General features: G+C 49.5%; 1 protein-coding gene across 1 annotated transcript in view; it reads right to left on the reverse strand.

The window, feature by feature from the left end:
- Positions 1-2,000: 2,000 nt before the first annotated feature.
- UROC1 (urocanate hydratase 1) overlaps positions 2,001-18,060 on the reverse strand; it is a gene marked incomplete at both ends in the record, with an annotated part of 34,009 nt that continues 17,949 nt past the window's right edge. The window contains 6 exons of the mRNA XM_081097611.1: positions 2,001-2,141; positions 3,338-3,437; positions 10,284-10,365; positions 13,585-13,684; positions 15,576-15,674; positions 16,284-16,354. Coding sequence (XP_080953737.1) covers positions 2,001-2,141; positions 3,338-3,437; positions 10,284-10,365; positions 13,585-13,684; positions 15,576-15,674; positions 16,284-16,354 — 593 coding nt within the window. The remainder of the gene's footprint in view (positions 2,142-3,337; positions 3,438-10,283; positions 10,366-13,584; positions 13,685-15,575; positions 15,675-16,283; positions 16,355-18,060) is intronic.

The raw sequence follows: 18,060 nt of genomic DNA on the forward strand, positions 1-18,060 counted from the left end.
ATTTCTATGAGAAAAAAACAGCTTTCCCAGAAGTCCTACCCGGCATCCTCCTACCTCATTTCATGGGCCAGAATGAGGCCAGAGGTCACTCACTCCCAGTTGCAAGAAAGACTGGAAAATCAACTATTTTTACTGGATATATTGCTGCCCAGACAATATTGGGATTCTGTAAAACTGAAAACTCAGAATCCAGCCAGACTGGCTCCCTCTCTGCAGACATGGAAGGGGAGGGGTGAAAAGTTTTCTGTGGCTCTTTGGAAACCCATCCCCCAATCTCTTTCTTAATTCTTGGTTTAGGATGAGCCATTTTTAAGTCTGTAATGGGCCCTATACGGGGCTAAGCTAAGGCCAGAAACTAATGAGAATAAGGTATGTGGTCAAAGCTGCTCTGCTTAGCATAGCAAGGTCACAGGGGTCTCCTAGTACAGAGAGCCAGCAAGCGCGGTGCCACCGAGGGGGCCTGCTCTGGGGCAGTGTCTCCCTGATTCCCGGCATGGCCCTGGATCAGTGGTTCTCAACCTTCTGGCCCTTTAAGTGCAGTTCCTCATGTTGTGACCCAACCATAAAATTATTTTCGTTGCTACTTCATCACTGTAATGTTGCTACTGTTATGAATCGTCATGTAAATATCTGATATGCAGGATGGTCTTAGGCGACCCCTGTGAAAGGGTCATTCGACCGCCAAAGGGGTCGCGACCCACAGGTTGAGAACCGCTGCCCTGGATGTTTACAGGAAAGGGAATAAGTCCCGATTACCAGTCTGTGGGGCAGGAAGGATGAAAGAGGAGGAGCAGGGAGCTCATCTCTCCACTTTGCTTCTTTTTTTCATTGGGGAAAGAATAAAGCAGAACCACCACCCCTTTAAAGAAAAAAAAAAAAGCACCTGCTTCAAAATGAAGGCCTGAAGAAGCACGGTCACATGATCCCCTCTGCCTGGGTCATCTTCATTGAGGCTGGGCTCTGGGGTCTGGCAGGGGTGGGGGAAGCCAGCCTCAGATCCCACACTGCTCCTACAGGGCATCTGGTCCCAAACCAGCTTCCTGAGCAGACTTCTGTCATAAGTGATCGGCCATGGGTAGTGCCCCTGCTCTCTCCTTTTTTCCCCAACAAAGTATCACTAATGTTTAGGGCAGAGCTCTGCTGGCCCCCATCCCACCACCCTGCATCCGCCCCGCCCACACCATGGTGCACAGCTCTCCAGGCAATCCTTTCTTTTCCTACCTTCCTCCCTGGACCCCTTCAAGCCCGGGGCCTGGTGAATGTTCCTTTGTGCCCAAAGCTGGGGCGTGGAGGTACAGAAAGTACCTGCACAGACAAATGAACAGGCACCGTGGTCGGCAAACTGCGGCTCGCGAGCCACATGCGGCTCTTTGGCCTCTTGAGTGTGGCTCTTCCTAAGCCTTAGGAGTACCCTAATTAAGTTAATAACAATGTACCTACCTATATAGTTTAAGTTTAAAAAATTTGGCTCTCAAAAGAAATTTCAATCGTTGTACTGTTGATATTTGGCGCTGTTGACTAATGAGTTTGCCGACCACTGGGCTAGCAGATGGAAAGAGAGCTGCATGGATGGCTGGAAGGTGGGCAAGAGACGGTGATTGATTAAAAACCTGCCCATAGGAAAGCCCGCCCCTTGGTAGGAAATGAATGACAGGAGGCTGAGAAGGGACTTAGCTGATGCCCAGCTCAGCCAGTATTCACGACACGCCTACCTCCAAAGCTCCTATAGCCCCAAACAAGACTTTCATTGCCCTCCAAGGTTCTCAGGGGAGCGACCTGGTCTTGGAGAAATGGCCCCACCTCTGTGGGCCTCAGCTGGCTCATCTGTGGAATGGGGACAGCAACAGCCCACTCTCTAGGGTGCTGAGAGGCCCCATGAGGGCATGGGTGTGGACCTGCTGACCCAGGAGAGGGAGGTGTGCAGCGAAAGATGTGGTGTGGCTGTGAGGATGAGGACAGGGGCCAAGGGGGATGAGGGGACCATGGCAGGCTCTCGGTGCTCATGGCCGCAAGGCCTGCTGGAGCATGTGCTCGTCTGCCACCTGGTGTGGCAGTGTCACCACCAAGCCCTTGTTCTCCCGCATCGTCTCACAGATGATCTCATAGGCCTTCTGGTTCCCGGACCAACAGCGGCGGGCCACCTGTCAACGGGTGCGGAGAGCTGTGCTGTCGCTGGTGCCAACATGACCGGGCTCCCAACAAGGCATTCTGGATACCCTGGGGCTGGGCTCAAACCCCCTGGTGGACGCTCTGTACTATCTGTGGAGTCAGTCTGTCCCGGCCCCACCCGAGGCTCAGACCTCCTCCTCTCTTGGCCCAGTTACTACTTACCTGCCTCTCTGATCTGAAACCAGCTAGCCTTCTGCCCAGCCTCCCCACCACCACCACCCCCCAACCCCCGCCACTCCATGTAGGGGCACAGGCCAGGAACCCAGGAGTCATCCTCAGCACCCCTCCCCTCTGGCCTCATAGATGGACACCAACCTTGGATAAGCCTTAAAATCTCTTTCCATCCACTTCCTTCTCCCATCTCCATCATCAGGGCTCCCTGGATGACTGTCATGGCACCTCTCCCCCACCCCCTCCTCGCCTCCCTGCAGCCATTCTTGCCAAGCCCCGCCCACTGGTCCTCCCACACCTCCCCCACTCATCCTCTCACTGCTTCACTGCCTTCAGGATGAAGACTCTCCTCTGCTGGGGGCTCCCAGGGAGTTGGGCCTCCAAGCACCCCTTCACCCCTACTCTCACATTTGTGCTCCAGGCCAGCCAATGTCAAACTCTCTGGGCTCTTGTGCTCCCTATTTCACTCATGACTGCACATACCCTTCCTCACCACCTGACTCCCCGTTTGTTCCCCCTTCCCGACTGCCTGTGATGTGGTCCAAGAGAGGAAGGAGCCCCCACCACACACACACACACACACACACACACCCCCATCCTGGATCACAGCAAAGCTGATCGGGTAGCCGCAGAGCCAGAGGCTGTTCTAGTGAAGGTCCTGTACTCTCTGACCCGCCTCAGAGATGGTGGAAAGATAAGGCTTTAAAAGGAGGCCTCTCCTACCAGCAGTGGGGGAGAGGGTGCTCTCACTGGGCAGGCAGGGTCAGATGCCTATGTGGGCAGAGGCTGGACTGGAGGGTAAGGCCAGAGGCCGGGAGATACAAAGAAGCCTCTGGAAACAACCCAGAAGAGATGCGGTAGGTGATGAAGAGAAACATGAAGGGCCAGGAAGGGCCATTTCTGGGATAAAAGGGACAGAACTCAGTCTCAGGTCGGCAGTCGGAAGGGGCGAAAGCACCAATGGAGAGAAGGCAGGGGAGAGACCGGGGTAACTTACTCCATTGGAGACGTCCCAACCCAGCATCATCTTGGCCCTCTGCTCAGCCTCCTGGGTCCCATCTAGCACAAGGCCAAACCCACCATTCATCACCTCACCCCTGGCAAGAGACAAAAGAGTTTCCAGGTCACCTCTGGGTCCTGACCCTCACAGAGCAGGCAGAAATGCATGGGAGTTTGGGATGTTCTGAAAGCCCTGTTTGAGGATGTGTTGTGATCAGCCCCTGGGGCCAAAGCCTGTGCCCTCTTGACAGCCTAAGATGCAGGAGCCTCACAGTGCTGTGCTGTCCACTCATGCCTCTGTGCTTCCCCCAGGGACCCGGAGCCCACCTCCAGGACCCACTCGTGTGCCCCATCGTGCTTGAAGCCTGGCCTCCCGAGTGAGACGTGACGCCCTTCTCCTGTGCTCCTCAGAGTGCTTCCTGTGCAGGGGTGCTTCCTCGGGGGTCTCTTGTATCGCTCAACTCAATTGTCATTCTTCCTGATTTCCTCTTTATCTCCTTATCTTTCTTGTCTCTTTCTACTTCCTTTAGGTCAGCGGTTCTCAACCTGTGGGTCGCGACCCCTTTGGCGGTCTAACGACCCTTTCACAGGGGTCGCCTAAGACCATCCTGCATATCAGATATTTACATGACGATTCATAACAGTAGCAACATTACAGTCATGAAGTAGCAACGAAAATAATTTTATGGTTGGGTCACAACATGAGGAACTGTATTTAAAGGGCCAGAAGGTTGAGAACCACTGCTTAGGTGTATTTTGGGGTCCTGATTACTTGATTTGAAAGCCGAGTTCCTTTATTTTTAGCATTTCTTGTTTCCTAATTAACACATTTCTCTGAATTCTGTTCTGACCACCTCTCACAGGTGTGATATGTTCGTATGTTCATTTGTTTCTTAATAGATGTCATTGGAGCTTACTTGAGTATGTTAGTGCTATTCTCCTGTCCGCATATTTGCCCTGTGGTTTTTCTCCATCAGCCATGAGGACCCCCTCCTTCCTGGCACCCCTGGACTTCTGTCCTCACCCTCGATGTCATTATCAATGGCTGCTGGGCCCAGCCGAAGTTCCCACTCAGCTCGAATCCCTATACTCACGTGCCCCCTCCAGTTACTCACTGGAAATGCCCTGGATCATGTCAGTACCTTCCAGGGCTCTTCTGCCAAACATGGACACCTGGGACCACAACATATGGCCTTTCAGGACCCAGTGCCAATGAGTTTGCTCTTTCTCCTTCCCACGCCCGGAAGGTGCCTCTAGTTACTCTAGTCTCAGATCCTTCAGGACTGTCAGGCCTTATCTGCTTCTCTGCCCAGCTGGGACCCTACTGATAATTTCAATCAGTTCCCACCAAGAAGGGGAGGAGCCCTCTGCCCCAGGAGCCACCAGTGCTCCCACTCTGGGCACAAAAGCTGCCCCTGCCTGGCCCTCAGCCTGGTGTTGATGCCAGCCCCGTGCATGTCTTGCAGCTGGGAGCCTGTTCACAGGCATGGGGCTGGCCAGGTATGGGCTGGCTGATGCTGGTTATCAGAGAAGAAGGCAGATGGCAGCAAAAGTCACTAAGTGAGGACTCACGTGTGCCCTTCAGCCCAAGAGGTCTTTTTGAGATTAGAACTACGTCTTTCATTTTTGGATCCATAAGCCCAGATGGTCAGAGACCAAAGTTGCTCAGCTCTAGGTGTCCTCCGCAAACCTCGCCCAAGGAGGAGCCCTGAGCACGCTAAGCCCAGGAAAACGGGGTGCTAAAGGCAGCATTGCTCTCAGTGCAGCATTTGGGGACAACTAGCCCTTTGAGAAAAACATAAAAGTAGAACCTAACATCACACATAAAGGAAAACAAAATGTTTAAAATTGTAAGACGAATAAATAAAATTTAGGACAGTGTTTTGTTTTTAAGTCAGGAGAGGGATAGGTGTTTTAAAGCAACATTTAAAAAAAAACAGAGCCAGAATAGAAAAGCCCCTGTGAGGAGGGGGGATCTGCCCTGGTACCCATGCCAAAAAAGCCCAGCTGTGGGGAGGGTGGTTTATTCTCAAACCCCAACAATAACTCCTTAGGTCCTGCTTGGGGCAGAGACTGAGCAATACCATGGCATGGGGCCTGCCCATTTCTGCCCGAAGCGGCTCCTATTACAGCTACCTGGGCTCTAGAGCTCCCTGCTAGCAGCAAGGCTGTCAGGCCTGCATGGGAACTGAGGGCTCCCTGACCAATCACTCTGCCTCGTATTCACCTTCCCCAACTCGTCCTTGCCCAGGTGGGCTTCCCCAATAACCCTTTTGTACACTCCCAACCCGAACTCAGCCCCTGCCTCCTGGAGAACCCAACCAGCACAGATGCTTTAAACAAAGTTCAAAGACTATTGACACAAACCCAACACATCCATCTTGTATCTAGAATAGATGAAGAATGCCTGCAAATAAGAAAAAGCACACAACTCGAAAGCAAAAACCTCGGAGTAATCCAATTCAAAATAAGAATTTGTTACTTCTTGCCTACCAGGCTGGTAAACCCCATGTTAACATCCAGTGAGTGATCACATTTAGTGTTGAGGAGGTTATATGCAAACAAGAATTTTTATATCAGGAAATTTGTTGGCAGCTATCATTTAGGTTTAAAATGCCCACCTTTTTTGAACCTGAGATTACAACTAGCATCTCGTGACAGAGGTTAACATTTACAGGAGGCATGCCATGTGTCAGACTCTGTTCTGGCACCTTTACAAGAAATTGGTGGTGGGTTGGCACAAGCATTTGCGCTAGGCCAACCCAGCGCAACCCAACTCAAAGTTATTTATCTCTGCTGGGTAGTATTTATGTCTTCGATGGGTCTGTTGTAGCAATTACATGGGCTTTCACACATTTCTTTTTTTAAAAATATATTTTTTTTTATTTCAGAGAGGAATGGAAGGGAGAAAGAGATAGAAACATCAATGATGAGAGAGAACCAGCCGAAACCGGTTTGGCTCAGTGGATAGAGCGTCGGCCTGCGGACTGAGAGGTCCCAGGTTCGATTCCGGTCAAGGGCATGTACCTGGGTTGTGGGCATATCCCCAGTAGGAGATGTGCAGGAGGCAGCTGATCGATGATTCTCTCTCATCAATGTTTCTAACTCTATCTCTCTCCCTTCCTCTCTGTAAAAAATCAATAAAATATATATATAAAAAAAAAAGAGAGAGAGAGAGAGAACCATTGATAGGCTGCCTCCTGCATGCCCCCCACTGGGGATTAAGCCTGCAACCCGGGCATGTGCCCTTGACTGGAATTGAACTCTGGGACCCTTCAGTCCACAGGCCCACGCTCTATCCACTGAGCCAAACCGGCTAGGGATAGCACACATTTCTTAAAAGGCCTTACGCCTGTTATGCACTGCATAAGCCTTAGCTATTATTAACTCATTTCATCTTCACCAGTAACTACAAAGCCGTTGCTATTATTATGACCATTTTGTCAATGAGAAACAAAGCTCAACAGCTTAACTTGTGCCATCAAACTGACTTCAGAATCCATGATGTTAATTAAGCAACAAAATTGTACATACAAAGATGCTCCCTGCTGCACTGGGGATAGGCAGGGCGAAGGAGGTGTCTGTGCACAGATGGCCGGAGCCCTTGATGCCCTGGCTACTCAGAGTCCGTGGGCAGCAGAAGCAGCATCACCAGAGCTGGTTAGAAACGCTGAATCCCAGCCCCTCCAGACCTGCCTAGTCAGAATCTCCATTTAGCAAGCTCCCCAGGGAATCCCGTGCACGTTCAAGTTTGAGTTGCCCGTTAAGTGGGGAAAATGTCAGTATCTGGATAAAGATGGTTGATCAGATACATCAATTTATTCCTCAAAGACATGGGCCCCGGGACTGGTTCTGGGTGTAAGGACAGAGGCACATTAGAAGGTGAGAGAGCGAACATGAAACACAAAGATGCAGGACAAGTCTCAACACCCAGTAGTGAGGCCCTGTCCCTACCACCCAGCTCCCAGAACTGACCGAGACTTCCCTACAAGGGCAGGAGAACCAACTAGCCCTCTCTAAACAAGCAGACAGTCCAGCCAGCGTGGCTCAGTGGTTGAGCATCGACCTGTGAACCAGGAGGTCATGGTTCGATTCCTGGCCAGGGTATATGTCCGGTTGGTGGGCTCAATCCCCAGTAAGGATATGCAGGAAGCAGACAATGATTCGCTCTCATCATTGATATTTCTATCTCTTTCTCCTTCTCCCTTCCTCTCTGAAATCAATAAAAATATATTTTAAAATAAAAAATAAACAAACAGACAGATATCAAGGACAGCTGGACAGACACCACAAGGACAGACACTAAGTGAACAATCAGAAGGAGGAGCTCCGAGGAGACAGAAGCAACAGAGAAAGCAGAAAACAACACACAGCTGATATTGCTCATCAAGAAACATAAAATGCAAAAACAAAACTAAAAGCAAATCCAGTGATAGCCGGATAAGTTTATAACTTAGAAACATGGATTTCCATACAACAACAACACAAAACAAAGCTAGAGTTGGATGTGATTTCCTCTTGGAATAGGAATGGTCATGGGACAGATTTTTTTCCTGCTGATATTTGCAGCAAGCTTTGCAGGAGTATCTGATGCATTAAATTACGTACTTACGTATGAGTGAGTCTAATGAATTCCAACATGAATTGGAGGTGTCCCAAAAGAGCCCTCAAGAACAGCCAGAATGCAGAGCTGGGGGCAGCTCAGGGGTTGGGAGCACCGTGGGAATTTACATTCGCTGTCCTGAAAACCCTAGTGCAGTGGGTTAGAGCAAGCAGTGTCCTGCCTGAATTCTGGCCCTGCTGTCCCCTGCTCAGAGGCCCTCGTGTTGTTGACCCTCAGCTGCTTTGCTCCGTCCCTTCTTGCCCTCTGTTGTCCCATTGGCAATGATGAATTGGTGGATCTGGGAGGCAACAGATCTGGGTCCAGATTCCAGCTCTCCCACCAACTCTGTGGCCTTGGGCAAGTTACTCCCCTTCAAAGTCACTCTTCGACTAGAGAACCCTCTCATTAAACCCAGCGACAACAGGCCAGGTATCCATTACCAGGCACTCTTCTCGTCCCTGTTTTCTCTAGACTTTGTATCAAAAAGGACATGCATTCCGGTTACATTCTCCATTAACTAGAGCCACCTGACTGAGCTGCAGCTGGAAATTTCAGCCAAGCCGGCCCATCGGAATGCCCTGGGAAGCACAAGTGCTGAAAGACTTGGCTCTGGAGGGCAAGGCCAAGCTTGATCCGGCCAGAGCGGGCTCAGAGGTCAGTTCAGAGGTGGCCAGGCCCAGGAAGCTGTCCTCCTCTCTGGAGCCGCAGCACCCCCTGCTGCTCTTGTCTGGGAGCGTCCCCAGGTGACCCCACAGAGACAGACCCTGCGCAGGTGCAGCTTAGCCTCTGGTGCCTCCGTTTCCTCATCTGTAAAATGTATTTTCCTTCTAAGATTAGGCGAAAGAATGGCTTCAAGCAGCCTACAAAATGCTTGCCATGAGGCCCATGTGCAATAAGTGTTAGTTATTCATTATTCTTCACAGCAGATGTGATATTATGACTTAGAATAAGAAATATATAGGGTGTCCCAAAAAATGTATACATACACTTTGAAATACATTTCATTTTCAAAACTGAGCTATCAGCTGTCAAAGTGTGTATACATTTTTTGGGACACCCTGTATCTATGGTCTTTATCCCATTTCTGGCACAGAACTGAAACCTTTGGAATACCTAAGTGTTGAGAACAATAAAGATGTCTTTATGTTAATGAGGTGACTTGTCCCTGCCCCCGCCCCCACCCCACCTACTGATAGGGGTTGGTTGCCAGGGGAACCAACCAGGAATAGAGGGTTGGAACTTACAGTCCCACCCCCAGACCTCCAGGGAAAGTGGAGAAGCTGAAGGTTGAATTGATCACCAATGGTTAGTGATTTCATCAATCATGCCTATGTAATGAAGCCTCCATGAAAAACAAAAAGGATGGGGTTCGGATAGCTTCAGGCTGGGGGGTCAGAATGCTGCCACACACCACTGTGTGGGTCCCCAAACTCCATAAAGACAGAAATTTCTTTGTTGGGACCTCATCCTACGTATCTGTTCACCTGACTGTTGATTTGTATCCTTAAATCTCCTTTGTAATAAATCGGTAATCTAGTGAGTAAAGGGGCTTCCTGAGTTCTGTGAGCCACTCTAACAAATTAATAAACTCAAGGAGAGGGTTGTAGGAACCTCCAATCGGTAGCAGTTCAGTCAGAAGTAGGCAACAACCTGGGCTTGTGATTTGAAGTGAGGTGAGGACAGTCTTGTGGGACTGGGCCCCTAACCTATGGGATCTGAGCTTTCTCCAGGTAGACAGTGTCAGAATTGAGTTGAATTGTAGGTGTTGGAGAAGACTGGTGAGTGGAGTGAGAAAACCTGTACATGTTGGTAGTAGAATTGTAGTGAACATCTTCATGACGGAGCTGTGACTGTCAGCCAGATTGAGATCCTCCCAGAAACTCCCATTTCCTACCAGTGAAGACTGGAAACAGTACTGGCCAGGGCAGAGTCCTGAGCCAGGGACCCAGGAGAGCAGAGAGCCCAGGCCTCCTGCCTCCCTGCCTGTCGCCTGGGAATCTGAGGTGGACTGAAAAGACAGCACTGTGAGAATTCCTGAGGAAATAGATCTGTGAACGCCAAGTGAAAACTGGCATCAAAGGGGCAGTCATGGTTCTTAACAGCCTTCCTGTGCCGTGTGGCAGGTGAGACCCCAAAGGAGGAGTGGTTTGTGCCAGACACTCCCCCACACTTTACCCCCAATGTTCTGTCCCTCCAACATCCGGCTCACGGGAGGAAAACATCACAGTAAAGCCTTCAGCAGAAGGAGCTTGGGAGAGGCAGGGCCCAGGACCCTCAAAGAAATCCCTGTGCCTTCCAGGGAGCCTGCACCCCCACCACCTGTTCTCCAAAACGTTCTTACCAGCCCACGCCCCCACCGTTGTGAAGAGCGACCCAGGTGGCTCCTCGAAAGGCATCGCCCACGAAGTTCTGCACGGCCATGTCTGTGGAAACAAAGCCACCACCCGTTATTCCCTGAAGGAGGTTGGCCGGGTCCAGGCCAGGCTCTGGCCAGTATACAAGTGGACATCTACAGACTCCACTGGCTGAGCCAATACCATTCAGGCCTGGAGGACAGATGGGGAACTAGGCACAGATGACCCTAGAAACAGTAACAATTTATGTTTGCAAAGCTAAGCCAAGGCAGGAGAAATGGACAAATTCCCACTGGTACCTGTCCCTATAATTATGCTCACTAGCACTGAATGCCAGATAAAGTGCCCAGAAGCAGAAAGAAAACAGAATTAACAGGGAGGTGGTAGTGGTTTTAGTTCAGAGATGTAGAAAGCCAAAGAACATACATCACTCCCACCCTTAAAACAAACAAAAGAATAGGGCGGGGGGGGGGGTCACAAATTAATGACTTTTCTCGACTCCTCCAGGGAACTGATGTCCCAGAGCAACTAATTTGAAATCTGGAGAGAGATAGGCACTTGCACAGAAAAACTGAACCCAACCTGGTCACCTTACAAACTATCTAAACTGATAAAGGACAAGCATGAGCCTTGGGACTCTGAGGTCCATGGGACATGAATATATGGGGGCTTGAACCCTTTGACAGGCTCTTATTCCAAAAACTCCACCAGGTGCTCACAGAGAAGACCAGGGAGAATCCTGAGCATGCTTTTTCTTGGTGCTGGGCGGTGAAGATTGGGAAGCGCCACGAGTTAAGAAATCCAAGAAATGCAGCTCTAGACACTGGAGAAGGCCAGGAAACATTCTCCCCTAGAGCCTCCTAAGATGTCATGGCCTGGCCAACACCTTGACTTTGGCCTTTGAAACTGACTTCAGGCTTCTGACTTCAGAACTGTGGGAGAATACATTTGTGTTGTTTTAAGCCACTAAGTTTATGGTGGTTTATTACAATGGCAACAGGATACAAATATAAACTACTAGAGGCCTGGTGCACGATATTCGTGCACTGGGGGTGCGGGTCCCCTCAGCCCGGCTTGCACCCTCTCACAGTCTGGCAGCCCTCGGGGGTTGTCTACCTGCAGCTTAGGCCCGCTCCCAGGGGAGCGGGCCTAAGCCACAGTCAGACATCCCTAGAGCTGCCGAGGAGGTGGGAGAGGCTCCTGCCACTGCCGCTGCTGTGCTCACAGCCGTGAGCCTGGCTTCTGGCTGAGTGGCACTCCCCCTGTGGGAGCGCACTGACCACCAGGGGAAAGCTCCTGTGTTGAGCGTCTGCCCCCTGGTGGTCAAGTGCACATTTTAGCGACCAGTTGTTCCTGGTAGTTCCGCCTTTAGAGTCAATTTGCATATTACCCTTTTATTATATAGGATATTAATATCAGAGAATTAATTTCAGAACCAGGAATATTATAAAAAATAAAAAGGGATGTTATATAATGATAAAGAGGTCAACTCTCAAAAAAGATATAATAAACCTAAACGAATGTGCACCTAACAACATAGCTGCAATACAAGGCAAGCCGGGCTGGAATGGCTCAGTTGGTTAGGGGTTGTCCTTACACTAGCAGTGGTTCTCAACCTTCCTAATGCTGCGATCCTTTAATACAGTTCCTCATGCTGTGGTGAACCCCAACCATAAAATTATTTTCGTTGCTACTTCATAACTATAATTTTGCTACTGTTATGAATCATAATGTAAAGATCTGATATGCAGGATGTATTTTCATTGTTCGCAACCCACAGGTTCGATTCCCAATCAGGGAGCATGCAGAGGGCAGCTCTTCCTCTCTCTAAGCATGTCCTCAGGTGAGGATTCAAGTGGGAAAAGTACCTCTATCAACACAATCTAAATTTTTTAAAAAATGAACTGAAAGAAGAAATAAACAAATTCACAAATAGATTTGGAAATGTCACCACCCCTCCCTCGGTAATTTATAGAATAGGCAGAATCAGTAAAGATAGGCGAACTGAACAGCATTATCAACCAATGTGACCTACTTGACATTTTAAGAAAAATTCACCAAATAACAGCAAAATACACATTTTCAAGTGCTCTAACATAGACCACATTCTGGACCATGAAATCCTTAACAAATTAAAAAGAAATAATACACAGTAAGTTCTCATACCATAATGGAATTAAACCAGAAGTTAGTAGCAAAAAGATATCTGAAAAATCCCCCCCAAAATTAAAAATTAAAAATCTTTTAAATAACCCATGGTTCAAAGAAGAAGTCTCAAAAAAAACTTAAAAATATTTTGAACTAGGTGAAAATAAAAATACATCATATAAAAATCTGTAGGATATAGCTAAAGCAGTGTTTAGAGAAATTTATAGCATTAAATACTTATACTAGAAAAGAAAAAGGTCTCAAATCAGTAACCTCAGCTTCTCCCTTGCAGAAAGAAGAGTAAATTAAACCCAAAGCAAGGAGGAGGATGGACATACTAAAGATTAGAGCAGAAATCAATTCATTTGGAAGCAGGGAAGCAATTGAAAGAAAATCAAATGAACTAAAATCATCTTTGAGAATATCAATAAAATTGATAAACTTCTAGCCAAACTGACCAATAAAAAAGAAAGACACAAATGACCAATATCAGGAATGACAGAAAGGATATCCAGCTGACCCCATAGACATTAAAAAGATAATAAAGGAATACAACTCTATCTCCATAAATTTGATAACTTTGATGAAATGGACCAATTCCTTGTAAAAAGAATAGTGTTCCTGATAGTCCACCTCCTTCCCTTGGGATCCTATCCATAATAGAAGGACCCCCCAGTAGCTGGGAATGAGCAAGCCACCAAGGAACAGATCTCATCAGCAGCTCACCTTCCCTGAACACTGGCTCTGGGTCCCTGATGTGATGCTGGATGTGTAGTCATTCAGCTTATTTTTCACAGCAGCCCTCTGAGGTAGATACTACTGTTATTTCCATTTTACAGATGGGGACATTAAGGTTGAGACTTTAAGTACCTTGCTGAAGATCACCCAGCAAGTGATGGGGCCAGAAGCACACCCAAGCCTAGGGCATCCAACGGTCCCAATTTGCCTAGCACTGGCCCAATTTAAGAACCTGAGGTCCCATGTCCCAGAACACCCACTGTCCAAGGTTGGTCACCCTATGTCCCGCCTCTCAAATGCCAGCACATTTTTTGTAACATTATGACAAACTAAATGAATCGATCAATTTTTAAATCAAATCCAACATTAAAAAAATTCTTTTTGATGTTTTATCTTTCTCACCTGCACAGAAGGCAGAGCCGTCATAGATGTTGGAGGTCTCCCTAAAGGGACTGTCTGTGCCACTCACATCATGGTGGTCTCGGCTCAGGACCACCGGGGCCTGCAGTGTGCAGATATGCAATGTCAGCCAACAGTGCCCACCACAGCTGCCCAGTGGAGGGCAAAGTTGGACCAGGCCATACCAGAAGCCCTTCAGATACCGCCCCCTGGAAAACAGACCGTTAGCAAGAGGAACCACAGATGTTTATGTCCTTGGGTAGCTACTAATAGATTCTGCTTATTTTGACACTTACTATGTTCTTAGAAGCCCGCATTTAATATGTCACCGAGTTTTCCCAATAACCCTCTCCAGGTAGGCACAGCTGTTATCATGCCCATTTTGTAGAAAGAAAAACTGGGGCCCAGAGAGGGTAAGAAACTTTCCCGACATCACAGAGCTGGTAAGTGGGCAGGCTGGGATTTAAACCCACACACAGTATACTAGGGTCTGGGCTCTCTCTTCAGGCAGCCTGGCCCCTGAGCGTGTGGCACCACTGGAGGTCGGCTTTCCCAGCCCTCCCCAGGGGACACGGAAGTTCACAGGCTCCCCACGTAGGAGGAGGTAGCCTGCCAAGAGGGTAACTCCCACCGCTCTGAACCAAGAGGCACTCCTCTCCTTCCCTTGAACAGGCCCAGTGTCCTTCCATCTCCCCACCTTTGTCCTGGAATCACCTGCCCCCAGGTATTCTGGCATCTTCTTGATACTCAGGCCTCAGTTCTATGCCAGCAACTCAGAAAGGCCTGTCTTGACCACCACATCTAAAGACACCGCTCATCCCCACCCCATAACCCCGACCTTGTCACCTCAACTCATTTTCTTCATACTGTTCGTCACCATCTAAAATTCTCCCTGAATGTATACCTTTAGTTGCATATTGTTAGTTTCTCTTCACTAGTAAGTAGAGCAAGGTGGGGACCCTGTTTATCTTGTTCTTTGCCACATCACACACACACACACACACACACACACACACACACACACACACACACACACCAGTGCTTAGAATAAGCCTGGCACAGAGGAAGCTGTCAATCAATTGTCAGATGAAGGAAGGAAGGAAGGAAGGAAGGAAGGAAGGGGGGAAGGAGGGAAGGAGGGAAGGAAGGAAAGAAGGAAGGAAAGAAGGAAGGAAGGGAGGGAGGGAGGGAGGGAGGGAGGAAGGAAGGGAAGCAGGAAGGGAAACATCCAGCTCTCAGAAGGAAGGAAAGAGGGAAGGAAAGAAGGAAGGAAGGGAGGAAAAACCCAGCTCTCAGTGCTGACCTCTGACCCCAACTGGGTTGAGTGTGCCCTGCGGGAAGTTTGGTGAGCTGTGCCAGCCTTCCTCGTGAGCACCCTGGGCTTCCAGGAAGCACGCAACAGTAGTGTGTTCTGGGGGTGCTCCTGAGAAAGGCCAAGGCTGCTGCCCTGCTGCCAGTGCCCCCCAGAACCGCCCACAGGGACAGCCTTCACATTCATCCATTTCAACCTCCTCTTCATGTCTGCTCATTAATATTCCTGGTGCTTCTAAACAGGTCTGTCACGTGAGCCTACAAACGGAGGGGCCAGAGGTCCCTCTGAACAGTGTGCCCAGGGCTCCATTTCCTCCAAGGTGAGTCCGGCTGATTCAGAGGAAAATAGGAAGTTTGTCATGGTTTGAAAAAGAGAAGTCGACAAAGATATATCTAATACTCATGTGGAAGCCAACTCATTTCATCCTTACTCCCATGCTTGGAGGCTAATAGGATTCTCCTTTAACAGGAGGGAAACTGAGGCTCAGAGAGGGCACTTGACTTGCCCACAGTCACACAGGGACCAGTGTCAGAGCCTGGGTGTGAGGACAGATCATCACTCCCTGCCCTCAGCTATCTGACCCTCAGCTGACACCTACACAGAGCAGGGGGCAGTGCTGGCACTGACAGGAAAGAGCCAAGGGGAGACCCTCCCCCGACCCCAGCAGCACAGGAAATGTCACCTTGATCTTCCCATGGGCGATGGCTTGGTTAAAGGCCACAGCTATGGCCACACGGCCTTTTTGGTCTGAGTACAGGATCCTTGCCTGGGAGCCCACCACCTGCAGAGAGAAAGGTGAAAGGAGGCACCTCGGTGACCTGAACTCACAAGTCAGCTCCTCAGAGATACCTTTCTGATCCATCATTATGGAGCAGTCCCCACCGGCGTAACATTTGTTTTCACACTCCCCAGAGCATAATCACAGACACGGAAATGAGGCCCAGGCAACCCTGGCCCTATCAGTGCCTCACCTATCAGGGCCCCATGAGTTGCCACCGAGAGCCCGCCCCAAGCACCCCACCACAGCCAGGGGTGTTCTCTGTACAGACGAGACGGGGGGCTCAGGGAGGCTGAGCCACTCGCCCATTCACACAGCTGAGAAACCAGGGGGCCTGCCTCTCGGGACCCAGCGGCCACCTCCCAAGAGAACTATTTGAGTGACTGGGTGAAGAGCTACTTGACCGGCCTTGGTCACTGTCCCAGGCCACCTTTGGAAAGGTCCCTGGCTTCTCTGTCCAGCAGTCCCCTGGGTGAGGTAGCTACTGGCTCTAGTGGGTCTGCTACCTAAGTAGTCTCCCAGGTATGTTGGCACCCTCTCAGCTCGCTCATCTACTGGCCAGGTGGGCAGTCCCATGGCCCGCCCCTGCCCCCCACCAGGCCAAGCCCTCACCAGCCGGTGCTTGGCAGCCTCCCGAATCCAGCGAATATTGTCCATATATTGCAGCTTCACAGCTGGGTTCACTGCAGGGAGAGGAGGGGAGGCGTGTCACATGCACCGGGAGTCCCGGGCCCTCCTTGTGGTCGAAGGCTGCTCAGCACAGGCACTTATTCTTCACCCAGCACGGGAGCCCCGACGCAGGGTCAGGGGGACTCTCCATCCGCCCCCCACTCCCACCCCCACCCCCGCAGCACCACACTAGGCCATCTGATTCTCAGAACCAGCAGTAAATAGTCCTGTGAATTAATGCACAGAAGTGTGCAGCCCACTGTCCAATATATTCATTCCTTCAACAAACATCTATTGAGTGCCAGGCCAGGCACTGGGAACCAAGACTGCTGCAGACTGTGAGAAAATGAGAGTGTGATGAGGTCGTCACTAGGTGGGTGTCAGGAGGAGATAGTTGAACTATATCCTAAATGCTAAGGAGGAACCAGCGACATAGAGATCTGAGGAAGCAGCATTCTAGGCAGAGGGAATAGCAAGTGCAAAGGCCCTGAGATGAGAGGAAGCTTGCTTATCCAAGTAAGACAGGCCATCGGCTAAGTATGAAGGGCATGCAGAGGGGGGCAGCAGCCAGGGAGCCTGGGAGCTGCTCCTCCCAGCTCCTCAAAGCAGACTGCTAAATCTGCAGGAATTCTGTGAGCCAGTGGAAACACAGACATCGTTAAATTTCAATGAAATAAACTTACACTTTAAAAAAATGTATTAAAAATTAAGATAATGGCCCAGACTGCATGGCTCAGTGGCTGAGCTTAAGCCTATGAACCAGGAGGTCACGACACATGCCCGGGTTGCAGGCTTGATCCCCAGTTGGGGGTGTGCAGGGGGCAGCCAATCAATGATTCTCTCTCATCATTGATGTTTCTCTCCCTCTCCCTTCCTCTCTGAAATCCATAAAAAATCTGTTTGGTTAAAAATTAAGATAATGTTCATAAGTCACCATTTCTTAATTTACTACCTTTTAGGAGGATCTATGTTCTCAAGGTTACCTGCCTGGTGGAAATACTACTACTGTTCCAAGTGAAGCCCCACTTGAAATAGCCACCTGGGAGTATCTAGACCAGTGAAGGCGAACCTATGACACGCCTGTCAGAGATGACACACGAACTCATTTTTTTGGTTGATTTTTCTTTGTTAAATGGCATTTAAATATATAAAATAAATATCAAAAATATAAATCTTTGTTTTACTATGGTTGCAAATATCAAAAAATTTCTATATGTGACACGGCACCAGAGTTAAGTTAGGGTTTTTTAAAATGCTGACACGCCGAGCTCAAAAGGTTCGCCATCACTGGTCTAGACCTTGGCCATCAACAGATGCAACAGTGCAGCTTCCTCCTGAAGGGCTAGTTGTTGAACACCCACCTATGAGGAGGCTCTGACATGATTCCCAAGAGAAGGCCCCCCCACTTCCTCTTCCTACCTCAGTAGACCTCCCCCTGCCTAGCTCCTCCCACATAGGTGGCCCCACCCACCCTCACCCCAGTTCTCCAGCCCTGGATCCTTGTATCCCAGGTCCCCTCCACCCCGCTGAACTCAGATGTGGACAGCAGGGTGAAAATGGTCCCTGGAGATTTAAAACCATCAACAAAGGCTGAACTGAACCCCAAAGGAACCTCACTGGAGAGAAGGCCACCCCCGGACCTTAGAAAAGCTGCAGAGAAATGAGGGCAGGAGCTCTGACAGCTGAGTATGTTTGACAACATAACTGCCTTCTCTTCTCC

This window comes from Myotis nattereri (assembly GCF_964212035.1).
Source record: "Myotis nattereri genome assembly, chromosome: 8".
Classification (NCBI taxonomy): Eukaryota; Metazoa; Chordata; class Mammalia; order Chiroptera; family Vespertilionidae; genus Myotis; species Myotis nattereri.